Raw genomic sequence first — 22,513 nt, 5'->3', positions numbered from 1 at the left:
ATAATGCATGTGTTTGATGTGTTTTTTATTTTGAAGGGGTAGAGTGATGATAGTATGAATGTGTTCTCAGGTTCTCTGGCCTACTACTGCAGCTGCGGCTGGGATTTTCTTGATCCACTTTCACAATTTGGGAAAAAAGGTCATTTGACGCGCACAAACGAAGAGTTTTCAATATCAGTGACATTGGCCAACATGTAAATGGTAAGATTCCATCGGTGTTTCTTTAGGCATAACATTTTGTATGTTTTAAAATAACGAAATATTAAGAAGAAGACCGATGTAACTCTGTGAACTCGTGCTGATATTTGTTCGGGAGAGAGATTTTATTTATATAATATCATATAAATATTAATGAGATTAGCACGCGTGACAATGAGCCCAGCGCTGCCAGTTTTACGTGTATGTCATTACTGTATGTCATCATGCATTTCTTCATGTGAATTGTGTCAGTCAGAGTTCAATCTTCGCTCTGTCATATATGTGCGCCCGCTTTCATTGCTGCGTTCCTGTGTTATGGAGTATGTTCGAAATGGTATCCTATACTGCCCCTACTAGGAATAGTAAGCAGTACGTTATTAATCCGCTTCGAACGTGCAGTCGCGTAGAAACTTTGTGAACGCTTAAGAAAATTCTTTATTTCAACATAAAATGTACATTCATTGTAAACAAATCTCCATATAAGTATAATCCAATTAAACAAATATTTGTATTTGCTCATGTTGTATATTCCACTTATTTATACAGCAAAACGGATTCTGGAGTAAATACTTTTTGGAGAAAGTATATGGACATCTAGAATTATCAGAGCATAATAATTCAGTAATTAATGATTCAGTAAAAATGGGGATAATTTGAGCAGGTGTTTTAAATAATGGGATCTCTATCTCTATCAGTGTCTGGTCAAAAGAGATTTCTAAAGAGTTGCAAAAGGTATTTCTATAGAGTGGGGTTTCAAAAATCTATGCAGAATACAAATAGACACTCCTACTCTACACAGAATTGGTCAACTGCAAAAATCTCTCCAAATGCAGGACATAATTTTCAAGGAGGTCACAAAGAACCTCAAGGTAACATCTAAAGATCTTCAGGACATTGGCTAAGGTTTGTGAGTCCACCATCAGGTAGACATGAAGTATAGCAAGGAGGATGCTATTGCTTCAACGAGAAGAACAATGCTACCTGACAAAGACCATGTGGATGAGCCAGAAGACTAATGGAAATATATTTTGTGGACAGAGTCCAAAATAGAGCTTTTTGGTTTTAATGAACTATCACATTTGGAGAAATCTAAAGACTGATTCAATAATGGAAACATTCCAAACGTATAGCACAGTGGTGGCAGTTTAATGGTTTGGGCTGTTTTGCCCGTCTTGCCATCATTGTTGTAACTATGAATTCTGCCTTATACCAGAAAAATTAATTCCCTTAAGATGAATAAGGAAGTGTTCCTTAGTCCTCGCGGTAAGACCACCACTCTAAACACTACTTTTGTAGCTTGTCTACCATTGAAAGTTTCAAGCAGAAGAAATGTAATGTTTTGGAATAGCCAAGACAAAGTCCTGATCTTAGCCCAACATTTCCAGCATAATAATGAATAAACACGTAAAAATATGTCATTATATAAACATAAATTAATTATATACTTTATATATATTTAAAAGGCATAAACATATAAACAACAATGCTGGTCACTTGTTGGGAGCTTTCATTTACTATTACTACTATACCTTACTATTTATAAAAATTTTATACAGGTTTTTAATAATTTACACAAAAGCACAAATTTGTCTGCTGATCTAATTTCAAGCTTTTAAGCTCAAGCTTTTAAATGCGTTTTTAAGAAGTTTTTCAGTCAGTTGAGTGAAAACTGAGTGGTGTGTATTATTATCAGCATTTTAGAACTGTTAAGCACTAATTGTTTTTTACACCCACAGATGAAGTGAATGTTTATATGCATATACAAATTTGTTTTTCAGATAATGAAGCAGTGCCATTATGATTCGCCAACATGTGCATACTCTCAGTAATGCAACACATTGCCGTACCTGTCCACAGGTGCCTGATCCACTAGAAAGTACATGGAAAACATCACCAACCAGCAGACAGACACTTGGCTTTAACCCTCGACCTTCCGGTCTCATCTGTCTATGGGTTAAAGTCTAAGTGTCAAAGTTTACTCACTTATCATCCCAAGAGAAGCCTTAGAGTTCTGACCTTTGGGAATCAGGACCTGCCTCTGCCTGACAGGGACCCACAAGGCTTATGGGACAGTGTGCACACAAGGAATTCAGATGGGGACGTGGTAGCCAGACTGAGTTGTTGACACATCCGTCTCAAAATGGATGCAGCTTTGACTGACAGCTGCACGTCCCCACCCAGCCCTGATTTTAGTCTGGACTCATCCAGTCCGTTTGCAAATGGACTGCACTTTGAGTCAATACTGTTTGAAGATGAGGACGAGGATGAAGTTATGGATTCAGAGATGGAGTCTCAACTGGAAAGAGCGTCATGTGGCTCAAATAAAGACCATACAACAAATACAAATTTGAAGACAAAATTGGATGTCAAGTCTAGAAACAAAATTTCAAATGCTCACTCATCTCTGGGACAAGAAGCTGTATTTAAAGAGAAGTCTACAAGTGATTGTGGGCTTTCTTCTCTTGTGAGCAGGTCTGCTGGGATTATAATGGCAAGTTCTGGTTCTGTCCCACCATCCCCAACATCAAATTACTACTAATATTTTAGATATCTCCTCATACTACAATCAACTGTGGCACTAGCTCTTAAAAATGAGAACATTTAAAATCTTAGAAATTGATACAATTTTCAGTATATTATCTCAGAGAGCAGTACATTTTTACAATTTCTAAACTTTTCTTATGCTTTGGGAGAGTATATATTTTGCATCAAATGCCATTAAGCAATAATTGTGTGGTTTTATTTTTGTATTTTCAGGCTGACCATACATTTGTATTCTTGCATAGGCAGGTCTTTGAGCAGAGAGAGAAAAAAATAAGTATTTACTAATATAATAACTTAGAGATATATTCTCATAAAATGCATATGCTAAAATTCTGAATGAATCATATTAAATATAAAAAAAAAAAAAAAAGTTTTTGTAGGTGATACTGAAAATATTCAGCCGTAAATTAAATTCATTTATATATGATGTCTACCAGCAGAGAAAAAAAATGAAAACAAAGGCTCTACCACCAGTGAAATATTTGGAGGGTGAAGTAATTTGGGCTAAATTCAACCGTAGACCATGGTGGCCATGTCAGGTGACTGTTCACCCAGTTGAGGGAGTTTACCACAGAATTAAAGGTAAGTACACAAAAACAGACGCCATAAAACCATAGAACACCCTTTCCTAATGTTATGAACCATATTCACAACTTTTTCAATAGCTTTTCCCCCCACATAATCCACCCAGAAAAATCAAAATGTCCTTCCTTACATTTCTTCGTGCGATTATGTTTCAGAGCCACCAGATAGGACCAATCGTCAGTATTTCCTCAAGACATTTGGGGAACCTGAAGAACAGGCATGGGTCCCTGAGCGATCTACTCATATATTTGTGGGTGGATATCAGTTTAACAATCTGCCTTTTGTGAGAGGAGGTGGACGCCAACAAGATGAAAACACCAGACACTCTGTAATTTCTGAAACATCCTTTCAGTTAAATGGATATTGTGACACCTTTTTAAAACCCTTGTGAAATTGTTATTCTTGGGTTACTTTGCAGATACCCAAGCGTTTTCTGAACTCTTGGAGAGCTAGTGTGGTTGAAGCGGAAGCACTTCTCCTGGAGAAGCCAAGGGTCACCACTCCCTGCTCAGACTTCACCAAAACAATCTCTGAAGGAACTACAAATAACACAGAAAACAAATTGTCTGTGCCAGTGGAATTACCCAACTTTAGTTCTCTGACCAATGGAACAGTTACACAAAAAGACCATCTGAACACCTTACCACATAATCAGGGGTCTAAAAACAAAAAGAAACCACGAAAGTCTTCAACAAATTTTAAAAAATCTGAGAAATTTCTTTGTGAGAAGGATAAGATTATGGAAGCTTTGGACAGTCCCTACTCTGACATTGACTCTGTACCACAGATCCGAAGATGTCCCAAAAGCACTGAGCAAATTTCGAAGCACTGCACTGTTAATAATCAGTCAAACTCAACCTCAAGTCAACTAACCATTACAAATGACAAAGAAGTAAAGAAGAATGTGGAGAACCAGGGTGGCCTTTGGTTTAGCAAAACAGGGAAAGGTCAGGTCAATGGGGGACTTAGTCGTGCTGGCATTAAATCTGTGAACTGTTCTTTTGGGAAGGTATCTTGTAAAATTAAGATGCCAGATTCCGTAAGCATGAAACCCAAAGACAATCACATCACCGGAATTGAACATCTATCTACAGAAGCCAGGAAAGCTCTCGATAGGAGAGTGAAGTGCCTTCCAGCAAGTAGTCGCCTGATGACAAGAGCACTGAAGGCAATGGAGGAGGCAGAGTGGATGAAGAAACAACTGGTAAACCAAGAGTCGGCATCAAATGTTGAAACAGAGAATTGTGTATCTTTTTCTGATGTTACAATGCCTGAAACAACAGATTTAGACAACCATGTCCCTTCACAGAAGATGCCAACTACAGCAAGATGTGATCTGAAAGAGGTCTCAAACAGTAACATACGCACCCAGTTATCATCGGATCTTCTGAGTTGTAAAGATGATGCAAATTTAGTCAAATCTGAAGATGAAGCTTCTTTGATATCTCAAGCACCTGTTGCCTTGCATTCATCCAAATACAAACAAGAGAGTCATGCTTCCGATTCATCTTCTAGTTCTACTCCATCTTTGCGCTTAAAGATGGAAGATGTGGAAAACATGAAAGAAATAACCTTCAAATCACTAACAAATGAACAGAGTGGCCAGCCTTTGTCATTTCATCCCGATGCAAACTATAAGTTTAGCACATTCCTAATGATGATCAAGGATATGCACGATAGCCGGAAAAAAGATGGAACCACATTGGTAATAGAACCGTTACCCATAAATGAACTTATTAAAGAGGAGCCATCACTGATTCTGGACGTTAAGGATGAGATTAACACAGTAAACACAGTGGATACACAAAAATGCCAACTGGGCAAAATTGCATCAAAACAGAAGATGAAACCGAAGTCTGGGACAAATATGATCCCGGAAATTCAGCTAACCTCTACTGTGTCAAAAAATGCTCAAAGACCTAGCAAAAAAAATTGTTCAAAAAAGAAAACCACTGAGATCACAGCAAATATCCACTCGAAAGATACATTTGACGTACTGGTATCTGAGCCCCAACCACCAGACACCAAATTCTCAGCTAATGTGCCTAAAAAGCGTTGGCAAAAGTTTGACCAAGTCAGTGACAAAGCGTTACATGTAGTCAAAGGTACTTGTATTCAAGAAACAGAACAATTACCCTCAGAAAATTGTGATGTTTTGGTGGGCGATACAAATAAGTCTTGTCCTTTTGTGCCTGGGAAGGAAGCTACCATCAATGCATCTGAAAATACTCAAGGCAACTGTCAAAAAAATGACATCCCAACAGGTAAGGTTTCAATGTAATCCATGCTAACATCATCTAAGGATAATATGTAGTTGTGGAATTTTAAAGTGGGCTCAAAAATGTTTGTGCTTTTCACAGAATGCAAACGTATTAGAAAACCTAGCAAAAGACTCATAGAATGGACAGAGGAATACGATCAATTGTTTTCCACTAAGAAGAAAGCAAAAAAGAAATCTGAGTCCTTTACTAAGGTAGCTCAGTTTATGCTAGCTAATCAAGTTGGATGTGGAAGTTTTCTTGTATTCTGTAATTTACTTTAAAATTTTGGCAACTTTTTGAATAGGTTGAAAACAATAACTCCAGTGGCCCAGTGGAGAAAACATCTGGCGAAAGTATACAGAAACCTCAGGTGACAGAACAAGGTGTGTCAAGACCCCTGCCTGGATTACAGACTCCTCCTCCAGAAGACCTGTCTCGGAGCACAGTAAATCCCACGCCATGTCAAGAGAGGCAGGTGTTGTCTGTAGACACTCTTACTCCACCTCCAGAAACAATCCCATCACCACGTGCTGAAATTTGTCATAAGGAGGAGCTTCAAAAACAAAATGCTATAGCTATTGGTGAGTAGCTCTTTCTGAAAGTTTACATAATTATGAAGAAAGTCAGAAATGTTTGGAAAATAGTTTGATATTTCTCAAACATTTCTGCCATTTTGTTTTTGCATTAGCAATATGTAGACCTATTGCAAGCCAGAACCACTTTTTTATTGCTTTTTATATTGTTTTTAGGGCTAACCATATTCAGTACTTTTTATCAGAACACAAATAAGTAAAAAATAAATGATTTTTTCATCATTTAATAGGTGATGGTGTGTGTCTAAGCACAAAGAGACAACGGAAACCAACCAAAAAGATTCTAGAAAGCTCCATAGAAGCTGAACCAATTCTTGTGCCAAAAAGAAAGGTACTTGTTTTAACTACAACTATTTTAGAAAGTTTACTTTGATAGATAACTACATGAATAATATTTGTTCTAAAAAAACATCTTGCAATTGTAGTCTAGTTTTTTTTTTTTTAGTTAGTTTTAGTCAACTATTAACTACTACTTTTGCCTCAAACTCCTAACTGCTGCTTATTGATAGTTAGTAAGGTAGTTTTTAAGTTTAGGTATGGGGTAGGATTAAGGGATCTTAAATATGGTAATGCAGAAGGCATTATTATGTGATTTATAAGTATTAATGAACAGCCAATTTGCTAGTAATATGCATGCTAATAAGCAACTAGTTAATAGTGAGAATTGGTCCCTAAACTAAAGTGTTACAGCTTTGTCTAATGAATGGAAAATTGGACTAATAGCATTATCATTTGCAGGTGAAGTCACAAAAGATTTCCTCATCTGGACAATCTGCAAATTCAGGTATGACCATTAAAAGCTTTCAAAACAGTTTGTTAGTTTTATTAAAATCATAAAGTTAACAATATTATTTTGGGGCATAGCTGACAACCAGAGACAATTCCAGGACCCTGTTTCTTGAAAGTTGTTCATGGAGACCACTGCCACCAAATATGTGTTAAATGACACTGATAAACTCAATAGCAGATTAATTCAGGTTAAAATCAGTTCAGTAGAACAACCCGAATTCCGAAAATGTTGGGACGTTTTTTTAAATTTGAATACAATGAAAAGTAAAAGAATTTCAAATCACATGAGCCAATATTTTATTCACAATAGAACATAGATAACATAACAAATGTTTAAACTGAGAAATTTTACAATTTTATGCACAAAATGAGCTCATTTCAAATTTGATGCCTGCTACAGGTCTCAAAATAGTTGGGACGGGGGCATGTTTACCATGGTGTAGCATCTCCTCTTCTTTTCAAAACAGTTTGAAGACGACTGGGCATCGAGGTTATGAGTTTCTGGAGTTTTGGTGTTGGAATTTGGTCCCATTCTTTCCTGATATAGGTTTCGAGCTGCTGAAGAGTTCGTGGTCATTTTTGACGTATTTTTCATTTAATGATGCACCAAATGTTCTCTATAGGTGAAAGATCTGGACTGCAGGCAGGCCAATTCAGCACCCGGACTCTTCTACTACGAAGCCATGCTGTTGTAATAGTTGTAGTATGTGGTTTTGCAATGTCCTTCTGAAATACACAAGGCCTTCCCTAAAATAGACGTCATCTGGAGGGGAGCAAATGTTGCTCTAAAACCTTTATATACCTTTCAGCATTCATAGTGCCTTCCAAAACATGCAAGCTGCCCATACCGTATGCACTTATACACCCCCATACCATCAGAGACGCTGACTTTTGAACTGAATGCTGATGACACACTGGAAGGTCTCCCTTCCTCTTTAGCCCGGAGGACACGGCGTCCGTGATTTCCTGATGAGCCTTGGCCCACAGGACACGACGGCACTTCTGGACCGTGTTCACATATGGCTTCCTTTTTGCATGATAGAGCTTTAGTTGGCATCTGCAGATGGCACAGCGGATTGAGTTTACCGCCAGTGGTTTCTGGAAGTATTCCTGGGCCCATTTAGTAATGTCAATGACAGAACCATGCCGATGAGTGATGCAGTGTCGTCTGAGGGCCAGAAGACCACGGGCATCCAACAAAGGTCTTCGGCCTTGTCCCTTACGCACAGAGATTTCTCCTGTTTCTCTGAATCTTTTGACGATGTTATGCACTGTAGATGATGAGATTTGCAAAGCCTTTGCAATTTGGCATTGAGGAACGTTGTTTTTAAAGTATTCCACAATCTTTTTACGCACTCTTTCACAGATTGGAGAGCCTCTGCCCATCTTTACTTCTGAGAGACTCTGACTCTCCAAGACATCCCTTTTATAGCTAATCATGTTACAGACCTGATGTCAATTAACTTAATTAGTTTCTAGATGTTCTCCCTGCTGAAATCTTTTCAAAATTTCTTTCTTTTTCAGCCCTTTGTTGCCCCCGTGCCAACTTTTTTGAGACCTGTATCAGGCATCAAATTTGAAATTAGCTCATTTAGTGGATAAAAGTGCAAAATTTTTCTGTTTAAACATTTGTTATGTTCTCTATGTTCTGTTGTGAATAAAATATTGGCTCATTGGTTTTCATTTTATTCATATTTAAAAAAAATAAAAATAAAATGTCCCAACATTTCCGGAATTCGGGTTGTATAAGTTATATTAGAGGAGACTTTCATAATGCCTGTGATCAGTGAATTATATTCAGTTATGTCAAATCATGCGTTTTTCGTCCATTGATGTTGGAAAGGTGAAGAAGCCTGAATCTCAAATAATCGTTTGGAAACAAGATGTGTCAAATCTAAAGCAGGGATTTTTTAGAGGTACTAGAAGAACTGAGATAGGCTGCCAGTGAATATTTTTTTGTATACAGTAATTTCATATTTCAGCAATTTTATCTGGTGCCTTGATTGTCTTTTGAATTAATGTGTGTCGTAAATGAAGGGATGGGACAACAATCATCAAAAAGTAAGAACAAGCTGTCTTTTGAGTCAGTCGACACACCAACTGCCCCAATCCTAAAAAGCACAGAAATGGAGACAGAAGTTGCCCTTGCAACACCTCATGCAGTTAACCCAGAATCAGCTGAGGATGGTTCAGACGATCTCAAATGCTCAGGTCCAGAGGTCAGTAAAATGAACTACTATTTATTATAATTTCTCCCAATATGGGGACAAGGAGACTTGTCTGTCAATAAATGGGAAAACAAAGTAACTTGCGTTACTTTTTTGAAAAAGTAATTCAGATATTTTCTTGTAAAATAAAAAGTAATGCGTTACTTTACTAGTTACTTGAAAAAAGTAATCTGATTATGTAACTCACGTTACTTGTAATGCATTACCCCCAACTCTGTTGGCCATAAATATTAGATGATTGTGCATTAAAAAACTGGCCACTGTAATTACCGTAGCTTCTCACATAGTCTGTTTACATATCAGTCACGTGCAGAATTATGTGTTTAATTAAAAAATGTGTTTTGTTTAAAAAAATAAATAAATCTAATTTCTAAGAACATAGATTGAAATGCATTATTCAGTGCCACAATAAAAATAATAATACAAAAAAAATTAAATCAACCTTCCTAAATGCTCACTTATTTAACTAACCTGAATATGTGGCATTTCATTTCATTCAGATGGTTGAATCTAGTTATGGCTTGTGTTCTGAAAGAGAAGAAAATTCACAATCCGATGAAGGAGTCTCTGATAAAAGGCTTTCAGTGGAGAAAGGTGGCAGCACTTTACTCAAGGAGAATGTGTGTCAGGTAGGTGTGTTAAAACTCACACATAGAAAAATATACAGTAATGATAACTATATTAGTGTCCACACCAAGAGGCAATAACAGTTATGTCATCTGCCACTTTAAATGCTTAAGCTTATTAAAATCTCATTAAAATATGGCTGCCAATGTTTTTTTTTTTTTTTTCCATCAGCTTAAAAAAAACACTGAAAATTAAATAGTCATTAGTCATTATTATAATGTGGACTTTGCAATTATCATTATTACCATTTATCATTTAACTTTTATTGTCTACCTTTTATTTATTTTATTGACATAGCAACACATACAGTCATACTACCAGTTACCAAACTGGTATTTATTTTGGCTAACAATTATTGTTACTAGTAAAACAAAGGAAGATAAAAGAAAAATTACTTGTATTTGTATTGCATGTGGAGCAGTTTCCAAAGGCTTAAAGCTACAATGAAACAAAAAGTAGTATGATGTACATTCATGTGAAATGGATTATCAAAGAAAGTAAAACAAAAGAAATGTAGGTTGGGGACTTAAACGGAGGCGGATCTGAATGCAAGTTTCTAGACGATTGTAAGAAACAGCCAGGATTTGGATTAAATGATTGGATAAGTCCAGCATCCATTAGCAGAGAAAGGTCTCTTGTTTTACCAGAAAATCAAGATATTTTCATTAAGAATTATTAGATTAAAATAATAAGAATAATAAAAAATAATTAAAAATTAAACATAGATGGATGAATGCATAGATAGATTATTCACAGTACGATCTATAACATGCATTTAGAAAATAGGGTAGATTTTAATTTCAAGCCAACCAAAGGCAACTGACAGTGTCAAATATAATTTTTCATTAGATAAATTTTAACAATATTTAAGACTAAAAGTGTGGTAGGTGATCTTAGGATGTTTTAGCAAATTGATATACTCAATCATCTAAAATGTTATTTCACTAAATTCATCTGATAGCCAAAGTATATTAGGACACACCTCAATGACTGTCTGTTTCTGAAGGCATGTGAGAAGCAGGGAGACCTCCTTCTCTGTGAAGGGCAATGCTGCGGGGCATTCCATCTACAATGCACTGGCCTGAACGAGCCTCATGCAGAGAAATTTTTATGTCAGGAGTGCACCTCTGGTAAGAGCCGGCTTCATAATTCACACATCAACAAAACTGTTTGAAAAAGTTTTGACGTAATTGTACAGTTTTACTGCTCTTTGACAGCTGGTTTTGTGAATGTTTTACTAGGTATACACTCATGCTTTTCTTGTAAGAACCTGGGTGAGGACGTCAGGCGCTGTATGCTTCAAGGATGTGGGAAGTTCTACCATGGGGAGTGTGCTGCTAGCCATGGACCCACAGTACCTCTGAACCGGGCCTTTCGTTGCCCTCTCCATGCCTGCCTGTCGTGTTTCATCACAAACCCTACCAATCCATCTGTATCTAAAGGTTTGTTGTGCTTAGAGTAGTTACATTCTACATATGAAGGATGGTTCACAATTCCCCATCAAACACCAACAACTGCATCTGAGAACAGCTGGTTGGTGGCAAAAAAATCTTTTTGTGTGTAATATGAAGTCCATAAAATGTAGTCAAGTGGTTATTTTTTAATTATTATGGGTTTAAACATTTGGAAATACAAAAATATCAAAAGCAATGACCGTGTACACTTGTTTTAGAGCTGACAGGGACATTTCCCTCATCATCATGGCAGCAGTCTTTAGATGTTGCTTTTGTTGGGGCAGTGTTCATTAGCAATAATACACTACAATCTGAACAGACTTCAGAAAACTAGGCATCATACACATGCAGACTTTGTAAATGGTTTCACAGAAAAACTGGGCATCGCACACTAAATGACTGAGGATCGCACATTACTGGACTTTCAAGTCATGCCAAACACAACATGTCAAACAACTAATGTAGAAATGTGACAAAAGAAAACAATGCGTTCTAAAATTGGCGCAAAATAATCAAACTTCAACTGGATGCAATCATAGTATGAAGATTAAAAATCATCAGTCCATCAAATCTGCAGACTTTGGTAACTAACGTTGATTAACCTCCAGACTGCAAAAAAATAATAATTTTTGTCTAAATTGTTTTAAAATAATACACTAAAAACTTATATCAATCATTTTAAATGATAAAAGGCATCACAAAATTATAATAATATAATAATAATTATTCATTTTGAGATTCAATATATTTATACATTTAATATATTAAAGTCTATTGAATATATTTTAAAAAAAGCTATAACCAATATATCATACTAACAAAACGTGTTACAGCACGTAAATTACACATATTTTAAATTTGCATGCTTTTATTATGAAATTCACTGTATTTTGTGTCTCAGGCCAGCTAACCCGCTGTATCAGATGCCCCGTGGCATATCATGCCAATGATTACTGCATACCTGCTGGCAGTGTCACACTCAGCGACAGCAACATAGTGTGTCCCAATCACTTCACACCAAGAAAAGGCTGCCGCAACCACGAGCATGTCAACGTCAGCTGGTGCTTCGTCTGCTCAGAAGGTTAATTCAGCTGCCTTGGACACCAATTTCCATAATAATTTGCATTTCTGATTTTATGTACAATAAACCATTTCTTTCACATGGCTTTAGAAATCTTTGATGATTTTTTCAATTCAGCTTAAAGAATGTCACGTTCACTTTATATGACCTTATCAGAAACATTCCCTCATCCAAAATACTTCCTCTCTGTATCTGTATCACTTCTCTCTACAGGAGGTAGTCTGCTGTGTTGTGAGTCATGTCCTGCGGCGTTTCACCGAGAGTGTCTGAACATCGACATGCCAGAAGGCAGCTGGTACTGCAACGACTGTCGTGCCGGAAAGAAACCGCACTACAAGGAGGTAGTTTGGGTAAAAGTTGGCCGCTACAGGTTAGCAACCACAAAACCCACTCGTAACATCTTAACATTTACTGTCATCAGTTCCTGGCTTTTGCAATCATTGTACACAACAGTTTCTGCTCTACTGTTTGATAGATGGTGGCCGGCAGAGGTTAGCAATCCCAAAGACATTCCCGAGAATATCCTACGCATGAGACATGATGTCGGAGAGTTCGCGGTTCTTTTCTTTGGCTCAAATGACTACCTGTGGACTTACCAAGCCCGTGTTTTTCCTTACATGGAGGGCGATGCCAACAGTAAGGAGAAGATGGGAAAGGGAGTTGACTCTACTTATAAGAAAGGTATCTTTTGTAACTAATTTCATTTTGCTTTTGCAATCGGTAAGTGATCAGATTAACATTTTTAGTTCAGTGAATTTGATATATAAAATTAAGACACTTCATGTTATTGCCCATATTCAGTGCTTACAGTGCATATTCACAACACTGTAATGTACAGTATAAAAGATGGATATTCATTGTGAGATTTGCTAAAGGTTTAATTTTAGTGTTAATAAATTATTAGTCTTTCTAAAAAGTAACTTGAAAAGAATATTAAATTGGGGTTGATGGGCTCCAAAACAATGACTTTCATTTATAGAAGTTGTACAGTATGCAAATAAGTGCTGGCAAGGATATTACTATTACATATGCAATAGTGACCTATACCAATAAATGATCAAATTGTGGCTGAAAACCAATATGGTACAAATATATTGTGTATCCCTTAAAAAAAATCCTATGGACTTACATTGGAAAAGAGAATCGAGGGATCGGACTTGGGGCAACCACCCTAGAAACTGCATATAAACATGTTAAAACCCGTGGAACTTCTTACCAACTGCATAGAAATGCCTTGACAAGTTTTCAAAACACCCTAGCATCCTGAAGGCAACTCGTGTTGAAATGAAATTGTATTATGTGGTTCTTGGTGTTGCTCAAATGAAAAATGATTGCTGAAATCCAAATGTTCATTGTGGTTCAGCATTGGAAGAAGCTGCAGTAAGGTTCAAAGAACTGCAAGCTGAGAAAGAACTACGGCAGCTGCAAGAGGACCGACGAAATTACAAGAAACCTCCACCATACAAACATATTAAGGTACATGCTCCTACGAGATACACTATGAGATTGATTGCTAGCTTTATTTAATGTCGTTACGAGTCCTAACCAGGTCAATCTCTTAGGTGAACAAACCAATTGGCAAAGTGCTGATCATTTCGGCAGACCTTTCGGAAATTCCTCGCTGCAACTGCAAAGCGACGGATGAGAACCCCTGTGGTATGGATTCAGAGTGCATCAACCGCATGCTGCTGTACGAGTGTCACCCACAAGTGTGTCCCGCAGGTGAGCGCTGCCAGAACCAGTGCTTCACCAAACGACAGTCCTGCCAGGTGGAGATCTTCAGAACGCTGTCTCGAGGCTGGGGGCTGCGCTGTGTTCACGACATCAAAAAGGTATTTTCCAAAACCTGAACTGATTTCAGATGTTCTTCATGCGCAGGGACTCCATTAACCAGGGATTTTGCACCAAAGGAATGTTTTTATAGTTACCATAACTATTGGTGGAAGTACTGCTTTTTAGCATCTTCACACTGTAGGAACTGGGAACGATTTTAGTTATCAGAACGCCTTTTGGGGGACTAAATTATCTCCTGCTTTAGAGTAGGGTTCAACCCAACACAACAGGAACTGCCAGTGTACGTTGATTGGCCAAACGCAGGGCATATGAAACACTGGTACCTGCCATTTTTTAAAAGCTGTGTAAACATACAGTTTACATTTACTTACTGCATTAACTAACACCACAAACATGGAAACCAGGGATGGACAGACACCGAAGTAAAGGCACTTCTCCATCCTCCAGTTGTTGAGATTGTTGAATGCTCTTGGTTGGCTTGCGTCACTTTAGAGTTCCTACTGGTGGTGCGAATGCAACCAGGAAAATGCTCCTATTTCTCAGGGGACTGCCCTGCTGGCTAGTTCCTATAATTGAGTTCCTATAACTTCCCGGTGTGAAAGTCGTTTCTTGCGTGCCACTCAAACAAAAGCTGAAAGCATACTTCCTTTGTCTGTTTTCAGCACAGTCTGCTGATGTCTGATTTTTGTGTTCGTGCAGACTTGTGCGTGAACAACAGTGCATGTGATAGTGCTTTAAACAGTCAAAACAAAGGTCCATTAGCTAGTGCATACACACCAACGTGTCCATCCATACTCACTGTCGGTAGAGAATACTTTGAAGGGCTTGTGTGCTCAACTGTGCGCAAGATGGAGCAGAAGATGAAGTATACCCAGATCTAAAAAGGATACTCAACCCAAAATTTAAAAAAAAAATCTCTCATTGTTTACGTATCCTTACACTGCCCCAGATGTATATGACTTTTCTGTCTTTTTCTGAGAAAACTAATCCATCTCTGTGTGTCCATATAATGCAAGTAAATGGCCCCCAGACTTTTTTTTTTTTCACTTCCAGCCAACTGTTATGCACAGGTCCATGAGAGCTCCATGAAGCTCCATTTTAGCTCATGAATGACAGTTCGCTGGAAGCAATATTTTACAGTTAAAAAAAGATTTAAAATATTAGTATCTTTTTTTACACACACACCCATTGTTTTTCTTGTATAGATTCCTGCCATGTTCACTTGTGAATGTGAGTTTGTTGAAGTGACAATTTTTAAAAAAAATCTTTGTTTTCATCTGAAGAACGAAAGTCTTATACAACTGGGATGGCATGAGGGTAAGTAAATGATGAGGGAATTTTCATTTTTGGGTTGAATATCCCTTAAATGTTCAGTTGATGCTTAGCATGTTAAATCTGCGAAGCAACTAAATCTGCTTCTCTTGCTCTAATCACACAAAAACTGTTCAGTTCAAGAGTAAAAAAACTTTAAAATAAAAAACCCTGACTTATATATTGAGCGTTAGAATTTTTCCATACATATACATATTTCTACAATGTCTATTTCTCTCCTCCCTCTTAAAATATATCTACAGAGAGCCAGTGTGGATTTAGATACAATTAGCTTTAGTTTGGCTAGTCTGCTGTCTAACAAATTCTTTGTTTTTAATGATCAACTCAAGGGAGGATTTGTTAACGAATATGTTGGAGAGGTGATTGACGAGGAAGAATGTCGTGCCCGGATTAAACATGCTCAGGAAAACAATATCGGCAATTTCTACATGCTTACATTGGACAAGGTGAGATTTTAAAACTACAACACTTGTTTTGTTTTTCTGTGATTTCTGTTATGGGAAGCATTATATGTTGCTTTGTGGTTTCTGGAAGGATCGAATTATTGATGCCGGGCCCAAGGGAAATGAAGCCCGTTTTATGAACCACAGTTGTCAGCCAAATTGCGAGACTCAAAAATGGACAGTCAACGGAGACACACGTGTTGGGCTTTTTGCGCTTACAGATATCCCTGCTGGTAAGTCAAATTTAATTTTATGTAGAAAACATTGTAGTGCAGCCTTCCATTTAAACATTTTGCAAAACATTTAAGTGCTGATGTTTTTTTCCAAGGCACTGAGTTAACATTCAACTATAACCTTGAGTGTCTGGGCAATGGGAAGACGGTGTGCAAGTGTGGTGCATCTAATTGCAGTGGATTCCTGGGAGTGAGGCCAAAAGTAAGGAGATGATCCCATGGGTGTTAGCTTTTATATTGTATAATATCATGCCATTGCTAATTGGTTTGACCAATATTTTTTTCTTGGGATTATAAATATTTCAGAATTATTATTATTATTATTATCATTTAAAAAATAAATACTGGGAAAACCAATTATCAATCTATACTAAAAATAATAATAATTAGAAAACTTTACATTAATAATAATTATTATTATTATCATTATTAATAAAAGGAAAAAAAAGCACAGGGGGAACCAATAATCTGTCTATAGCAACAAAAATAGTTTTTTAAATTATATATATATATATATATATAAATAATTCAATAAAATAAAACATTTAACCTTTATAGGACACTATAGCAAAAATATCTATAATTTCTATTTCATATATTCTTCTAATGTAATATAATTTTTCACAGCAGGGTCAATATCACCATAGAGTGCCTTTCAACCCTCACAATACTCAAAAATGTTGGTTTTAATTTCCCATTCGCTTTATGTCATGTCATAAATAGTAGACACTCAAGTACTATAGAAACATATTAGCTGAGCTCCCACACATTTTTTTTTTTAGATAATTATGGGCCATTATTCAAAGCATAAACCATAAGATATGTCCACCCTGTCATGGACATATATATTACTGTTAAATTACGTTACGTTTTCATTGCAATATTAAGATGCAAATTATATTTTCTGAAATATATAAATATATAAAAGATTATATATAAATCATGTGTTTTGAAAGAAACTCATACAATTCGCACATGTGTTTTTTCTTATTTGGAGAAAACTGTGATATTTGGATGCAGTTTTTTGTTTGCATGTTATTGCCCCAACACCTAGCTATTGAACATACTGGATTATACAGATATGATTGAATTATTATTTAAAATATTATTGTAAAATATCAAGATGGCAGGGTGGACCAGCACACAACGGTGTGGATACATAATGCAGAACACACAAAGCATGACAAAATATGACAATGAAGTATATATTCAACTATGGAAAAAAATAATATAATAATAATAAATAATATAATTACATCACCCCCCCCTCCCATTTATATTAACTACAAATGAATGCTATGTCCACCCTGTCATGTGTCATGAGTCTAAGTGGCAACGACAGGGTGGACATTTTGAGCTTCAATTAGCATAGCTTACAACAAACTGTGACTAGCTAAATAGTTAGTCTGGTTGTTGAAGAGAATTTGGTATATTTAAACTTACATATTTTGAAAATACTGTATTCTAATCACTTCTGACATATTTTATGCCGACAGGGTGGACATGTTAAGCTTTGGCAAAGCAAGTAAGCAAACTCATACAAAGAAAATCTGTCATTTGAAAAGTCACCAACTTATTCACCTCAGCCGTTGAAATTCCCGCCAACGAAGAGACAAAAAAATCTGTTGTCCTGATGTCACTAAAGGGGACGGCCTCTTCTTAAATGGGCGGCTTTCCCAACACGACAGGGTGGACAACTATTCAAGGAACATGGACAAACTCTTCTTTTTTATTAAATAAAAATAAAAATTTGGTTTTTATTACCAAATGATCAATACACTCAAATTGAGTAATCTCTTATTTAACAAAATATTAATAGGATTACAACATTTTTAAATGTTATGATTTGGCAATATTCTACTATCATTCAAATTTAATGAGCAGTGCATGGGACATAGCGGATCCTTTTACACAAAAATATTAAAAAAAAAAAAAAGCAGAAAATGTATCTAAAGAGCCAAGTAATGCTTTTGTTATGAATATAAAAACTTTGCATAATATAACACACCCTTTCATAGTCATTTTTATGTTAAGTTATCATGGCAAATTAGTTATTTATGTACAGGACACCAAAAGGCACCCTACAGTAGGGATGTAACGATTAACCGCGAGCCGGTTGAAAATCGATTAAAATAAGTGACGATTCAAATCGATTGAGATGCTAAACAAATCGCGATTCAATTAGGGGTAGGAGTTTATATGAATGTATGTCTGAGGGGAACTTACTGTCTTTAGAAAAGTTTAGATGGTATTTTTCTTTTCATCTTGCCTCTGTATAAAGCATATTAAAGTTCATAAGTGCAGCGCTGCTTTGTTTACAGCGGAAACCATGGAAACGCTTAAAGCGCCACCTGCTGGCAGAGAGTGAATCTGCGTCTCATTCAGCTCGTCTGCTGTTTCTATGTATAGTTTCACAAAACTGAAGTCAGACCATTCTGTTTTTGCTTCAAATTTCGAAATTATACAGTCTAATTTAGATTAAAAACTGCTCATGCTGCATGTATGCAGCATCTTTGTTTGGATCATGATTAAATTGCAGTGGTTGCCTCTAATTTTAAATTGAAAGAGCACAGACAAAGCCTTATTTTGTTTTTATGAAGAGATTTATTTTATTTATGTTACTTATTTATTTGATTGGGGCTTGTTTTAAAATTTCAATTTAGTTTTGTTATTTACATTTACATTGTATTTACATTTTGTTATTTAGCAGACACTTTTATCCAAAGCGACTTACAAATGAGGACAATAGAAGCAATCAAAACCAACACAAGTGCTGTATTAGTATATTATTATGGTGTTATATTTCAATTTCACAAAGAAACGTGCAGCATTTTGTCCAAGCAATAATAAAAGGACATATTTAATTTATAATTTGTCTTAAATCTCATTTTCGAATCGAATCTAATCGTGAGTTGAGTGAATCGTTACATCACTACCCTACAGTGATATTGACCCAGCATCTAAAGCATATTTTCTGTTTCGATAAATGATTGTAAATAGACATCAACTCTGTGTCTATCAGAACAACCCCCCATCAGATGATAAAGGCCGGAAGATGAAGAAGAAGTCTCAGATGAAGCGTAAGTCCCAGCAGGAAGTAATCAAGGAGCGAGAAGATGAGTGCTTTAGCTGTGGAGATGGAGGACAGGTTGTGTCCTGTAAGAGGCCAGCCTGTCCTAAGGTTTACCACGCCGACTGCCTCAATCTCACCAAGAGACCTGCAGGTCAGTCTTGAAGTAGTCTCAAACACAGACCACTCACTGACCATAAAGTCAATAGTGATATTGAAGTTCATACATGATCGTGCGTTGTGTTGTGAAATCATAGGACAGTTTTCTGTGAGGAACAGATGAAATTGAAGTGAATATTTTCTGTAAATTAAGACAAAATGATGCTCAACATCAATTAACAGCTCACTGGAGGGGAAGGTTATCATTGAATAACTTGTTTTGCATTTCAGGGCGTTGGGAGTGCCCTTGGCATCAGTGTGACTTGTGTGGGCAGGAAGCAGCTTCCTTCTGTGAGATGTGCCCTAGCTCCTATTGTGTCGAACATCGAGATGGCATGCTTTTTATATCCAAACTGGATGGCCGCTTGTCATGCAGCGAGCATGACCCCTGTGGCCCCGAGCCCCTGGAGCCTGGCGAGATCCGGGAATACCCCCCGGATCTCATGACAACATACCCTATTAACGTCATCAAAGCTGCCAAAACCAAATCCACAACCCTAAAGGATACGGCTGTCCCGCAGGCTCCCTCTCCCCCTGATGTAGCCCCTCAGGTGTCCTTTAGCCCCTCCAGAAGCCCTCCACCAATTGACATCTCTTTAAACTGTGCATATTCACCAATTTCTCCGTATGGAGAAGAAAAAGCAGAAGAGGAAGAAAGTTTGATACAATTAGAAGGCGATGGTGAGAAGAGCGTAACTCAAGATAATTCGGAACGGTTGAGGATAAAGAAGAAAACCGAAGTATGAAGGTTTAATCTATTGAAGCAAACTGACCTGAGGTTTACATTTCCCAACAGACCTCTTTATAGCCATGCTTTCACTACTTTCGCTGAGGCTATCTGATGTACATTAACGTTTCGCTACAACATACTTGAAGATGGTACACAAAATGGTTTGCATCCCTGTCAGTAATCCCTTTGATGAAGACGACATAGACTGATGAAGATGACAATGTTTTCGAAAAAATGGTTTCAAACACTGATTAAACACAACGACGTCATGCAATATCAGATTGTAGCCAATGTCATGTTTTTTCTTGCTACATCTGGGACTACGAAAGATGTTGGACATGCCCAAAAAGGAACAATGAAGAGAATGAAGATATAGTATTTAGGGAAGGGAATATATTTTTCCTTGGAAATTCCATTGCCTTCTTCAAGTCAAATAATAATGACTATAAACTCATTTACCAAAACTCATTTGTGCTGTATATTTGCTCTGTGAGCAAATGGTACAGAATGTAAGCTTAGGGGAAATTTTACAATTGAGTAAGGGATTCATATACACTGCCTCGTCAAAAAAAGAGTCTAGGATTGGGTAATTATTGCTGTGATTAATATATTCCTGGCATGTTGTATGTTTGGCAACAGTTCTTTAAACCCTAACTGATGCACTGCACTGTTTTTATTTCTTAAACAGCCAAGTCGAAAGATTTACACTTGTCCATATTCCTGGATGACAGTGTCAAGGTTCATTAGGCCCAAATTGCAAAAGATTGGCCACCACAGAGTCCTGTGGGGAAGAATTGTGGCCAAACATATAACATGCCAGAAAAATATTAATCATTGAAATAATCATTCAATCCTAAAATCTTAAGTATTTGCTTATTTAAATCCAGACAGTGACTTTTTTTGGCCAGGCAATTTATTAAAGCCCAAAGTATACTTCGGTTTTTACGCAAAGGTTATATGCATACAGTCACATAATTTCATCATCTGCACAGTACGCATGCACTGTACATGTGCAGACCAGTTTTTGTAACGTGCACAGTACTAATTATTTGGTACACAAGGTGGTAACATTGGGCTAAACCATCGTTTCAATAGGAGACTCTAGGGGGTTAAAGATACACACAACCCTAATTTAAAATAGTACCAAGAGTTTTTATCATTTCTAGAGAGAAATAGTACTGACATTAGACAAAAATTAAAAGTTCTAGTGCATGCTATCAAATGAAGTTCATGTTGAAATGCTGTGGCTGTACACGCACACTAAGCATTTGCGTCAAAACTGAAGTTCACTTTGGACTCAAGAGTGCAGTAAATTGTGATCGTGATTAATAAGATTAAAATATTCTAGCCAACTGTTTAAATAACTTGAAGACTATCATTTTGAAGCACTTTTGTATAATAATCCAAAATTTGCCTGCTAATATGTTAAGACAAAAGCAGAATATTTACAAGTATGCTTATAATTTATTTTAGATAACTTAGGAAATTCCCAGAATTGTCTTTGAATTAATCTTTGCCAAACTGGCACAAAATCCAGAAGAACTTGATGCAGTCTACAAAGAAAGTGTTCTGATTGATCGTATCCACTGAAGAGACAGATATTCCCAAAAGTCTTTGGTGTAAATTATGCAGCGAATTTAAAGGTGAACTGTGTGGTTTTTTAAAACACTTGTGGCATCCAGCAGTTACAAAACTTTCAAACAAACAGGAAGTCCTGTCCCAACTTACACCAGTCATTGAGAAAGTGCAACTATGTACTAGGTCTCTCAGCTGAACTAGTCAGATGAGTCTGTTCTATCTTGCTGTATATATTTTTTTATACATTAAATCTATATGGAAGAAGATAATTAAATACTCCCAGTCAAGTCTTTGGCATTTAGTGAATTCATGTTAAATTTTCCATAAAGGCTGATATCTTAAAAGACATACAATTTGAACTGAAACCATGTAGTGTAAAACACTAATTGGCAACTAAAGCCCTCTATAGCCTTCTGTGAAGCTAATGTATAGGACAAATGATTGTGGCTTGTTGCATGTCTACACTCCTGAAATTTTTCTGCTGGTTTTCCTCACCCCCATCTAACTGATCAAGTGTTCTTCATAATGAACAGCATTTCAATAGTTTTTTTCTTAAACTGTATTTATGTATATAATTGCACTTAATAGTTTTAACGCTGCTCTAAGAGTCATTCCACTTCAGTATATTTCAGACAAATTTCAGGCAAAAGGGAAAAAAAAAAAAAATCTGTTGCCTTGTTAGAGACTTTAATTGTGCTGTAGTGCTTTGTACAGAATAAACAACATTACACACTTGTTGCTTCTTTGCTGCTGTTTTTACCACCTCTGTATATAATGTGATCAAAATTGTACTTTTCAAATAGATTTATTGCAT

General features: G+C 36.6%; 1 protein-coding gene and 1 long non-coding RNA gene across 5 annotated transcripts in view; one reads left to right on the top strand and one right to left on the bottom strand.

Moving 5' to 3' along the window:
- The window catches only part of LOC131528909 (uncharacterized), an 18,694-nt gene extending 7,781 nt beyond the window's left edge, over window positions 1-10,913 (bottom strand). The window contains exons 1-2 of the long non-coding RNA XR_009267950.1: window positions 10,808-10,913; window positions 9,670-9,726 (exon numbers count right to left, since the gene is read on the bottom strand). This is a non-coding gene — a long non-coding RNA (uncharacterized LOC131528909). The remainder of the gene's footprint in view (window positions 1-9,669; window positions 9,727-10,807) is intronic.
- Window positions 1-22,513, top strand: part of nsd1b (nuclear receptor binding SET domain protein 1b) — a 23,218-nt gene extending 705 nt beyond the window's left edge. The window contains exons 2-25 of one of the 4 annotated variants that reach the window (XM_058758371.1): window positions 71-201; window positions 1,977-2,689; window positions 3,183-3,324; window positions 3,483-3,655; window positions 3,746-5,591; window positions 5,688-5,800; window positions 5,893-6,169; window positions 6,412-6,512; window positions 6,920-6,965; window positions 9,008-9,189; window positions 9,699-9,827; window positions 10,832-10,955; window positions 11,067-11,267; window positions 12,181-12,360; window positions 12,574-12,730; window positions 12,836-13,041; window positions 13,724-13,836; window positions 13,923-14,192; window positions 15,816-15,932; window positions 16,021-16,162; window positions 16,258-16,364; window positions 17,659-17,687; window positions 19,163-19,386; window positions 19,623-22,513. In XM_058758371.1, the coding sequence (XP_058614354.1) occupies window positions 2,339-2,689; window positions 3,183-3,324; window positions 3,483-3,655; window positions 3,746-5,591; window positions 5,688-5,800; window positions 5,893-6,169; window positions 6,412-6,512; window positions 6,920-6,965; window positions 9,008-9,189; window positions 9,699-9,827; window positions 10,832-10,955; window positions 11,067-11,267; window positions 12,181-12,360; window positions 12,574-12,730; window positions 12,836-13,041; window positions 13,724-13,836; window positions 13,923-14,192; window positions 15,816-15,932; window positions 16,021-16,162; window positions 16,258-16,364; window positions 17,659-17,687; window positions 19,163-19,386; window positions 19,623-20,137 (5,745 nt within the window). In that variant the 5' untranslated portion in view covers window positions 71-201; window positions 1,977-2,338 and the 3' untranslated portion in view covers window positions 20,138-22,513. Of the gene's footprint in view, window positions 1-70; window positions 202-1,976; window positions 2,690-3,182; window positions 3,325-3,482; window positions 3,656-3,745; window positions 5,592-5,687; window positions 5,801-5,892; window positions 6,170-6,411; window positions 6,513-6,919; window positions 6,966-9,007; window positions 9,190-9,698; window positions 9,828-10,831; window positions 10,956-11,066; window positions 11,268-12,180; window positions 12,361-12,573; window positions 12,731-12,835; window positions 13,042-13,723; window positions 13,837-13,922; window positions 14,193-15,815; window positions 15,933-16,020; window positions 16,163-16,257; window positions 16,365-17,658; window positions 17,688-19,162; window positions 19,387-19,622 lie in introns of those variants that run through there. The other 3 variants (XM_058758372.1, XM_058758373.1, XM_058758374.1) reach the window with 3 other exon arrangements.

Source organism: Onychostoma macrolepis, chromosome 21 (genome assembly GCF_012432095.1).
Source record: "Onychostoma macrolepis isolate SWU-2019 chromosome 21, ASM1243209v1, whole genome shotgun sequence".
In the NCBI taxonomy this organism is placed as follows: Eukaryota; Metazoa; Chordata; class Actinopteri; order Cypriniformes; family Cyprinidae; genus Onychostoma; species Onychostoma macrolepis.
Note: the sequence above shows the minus strand (reverse complement) of the source record. Positions and strands in the feature narration are given on the sequence as shown.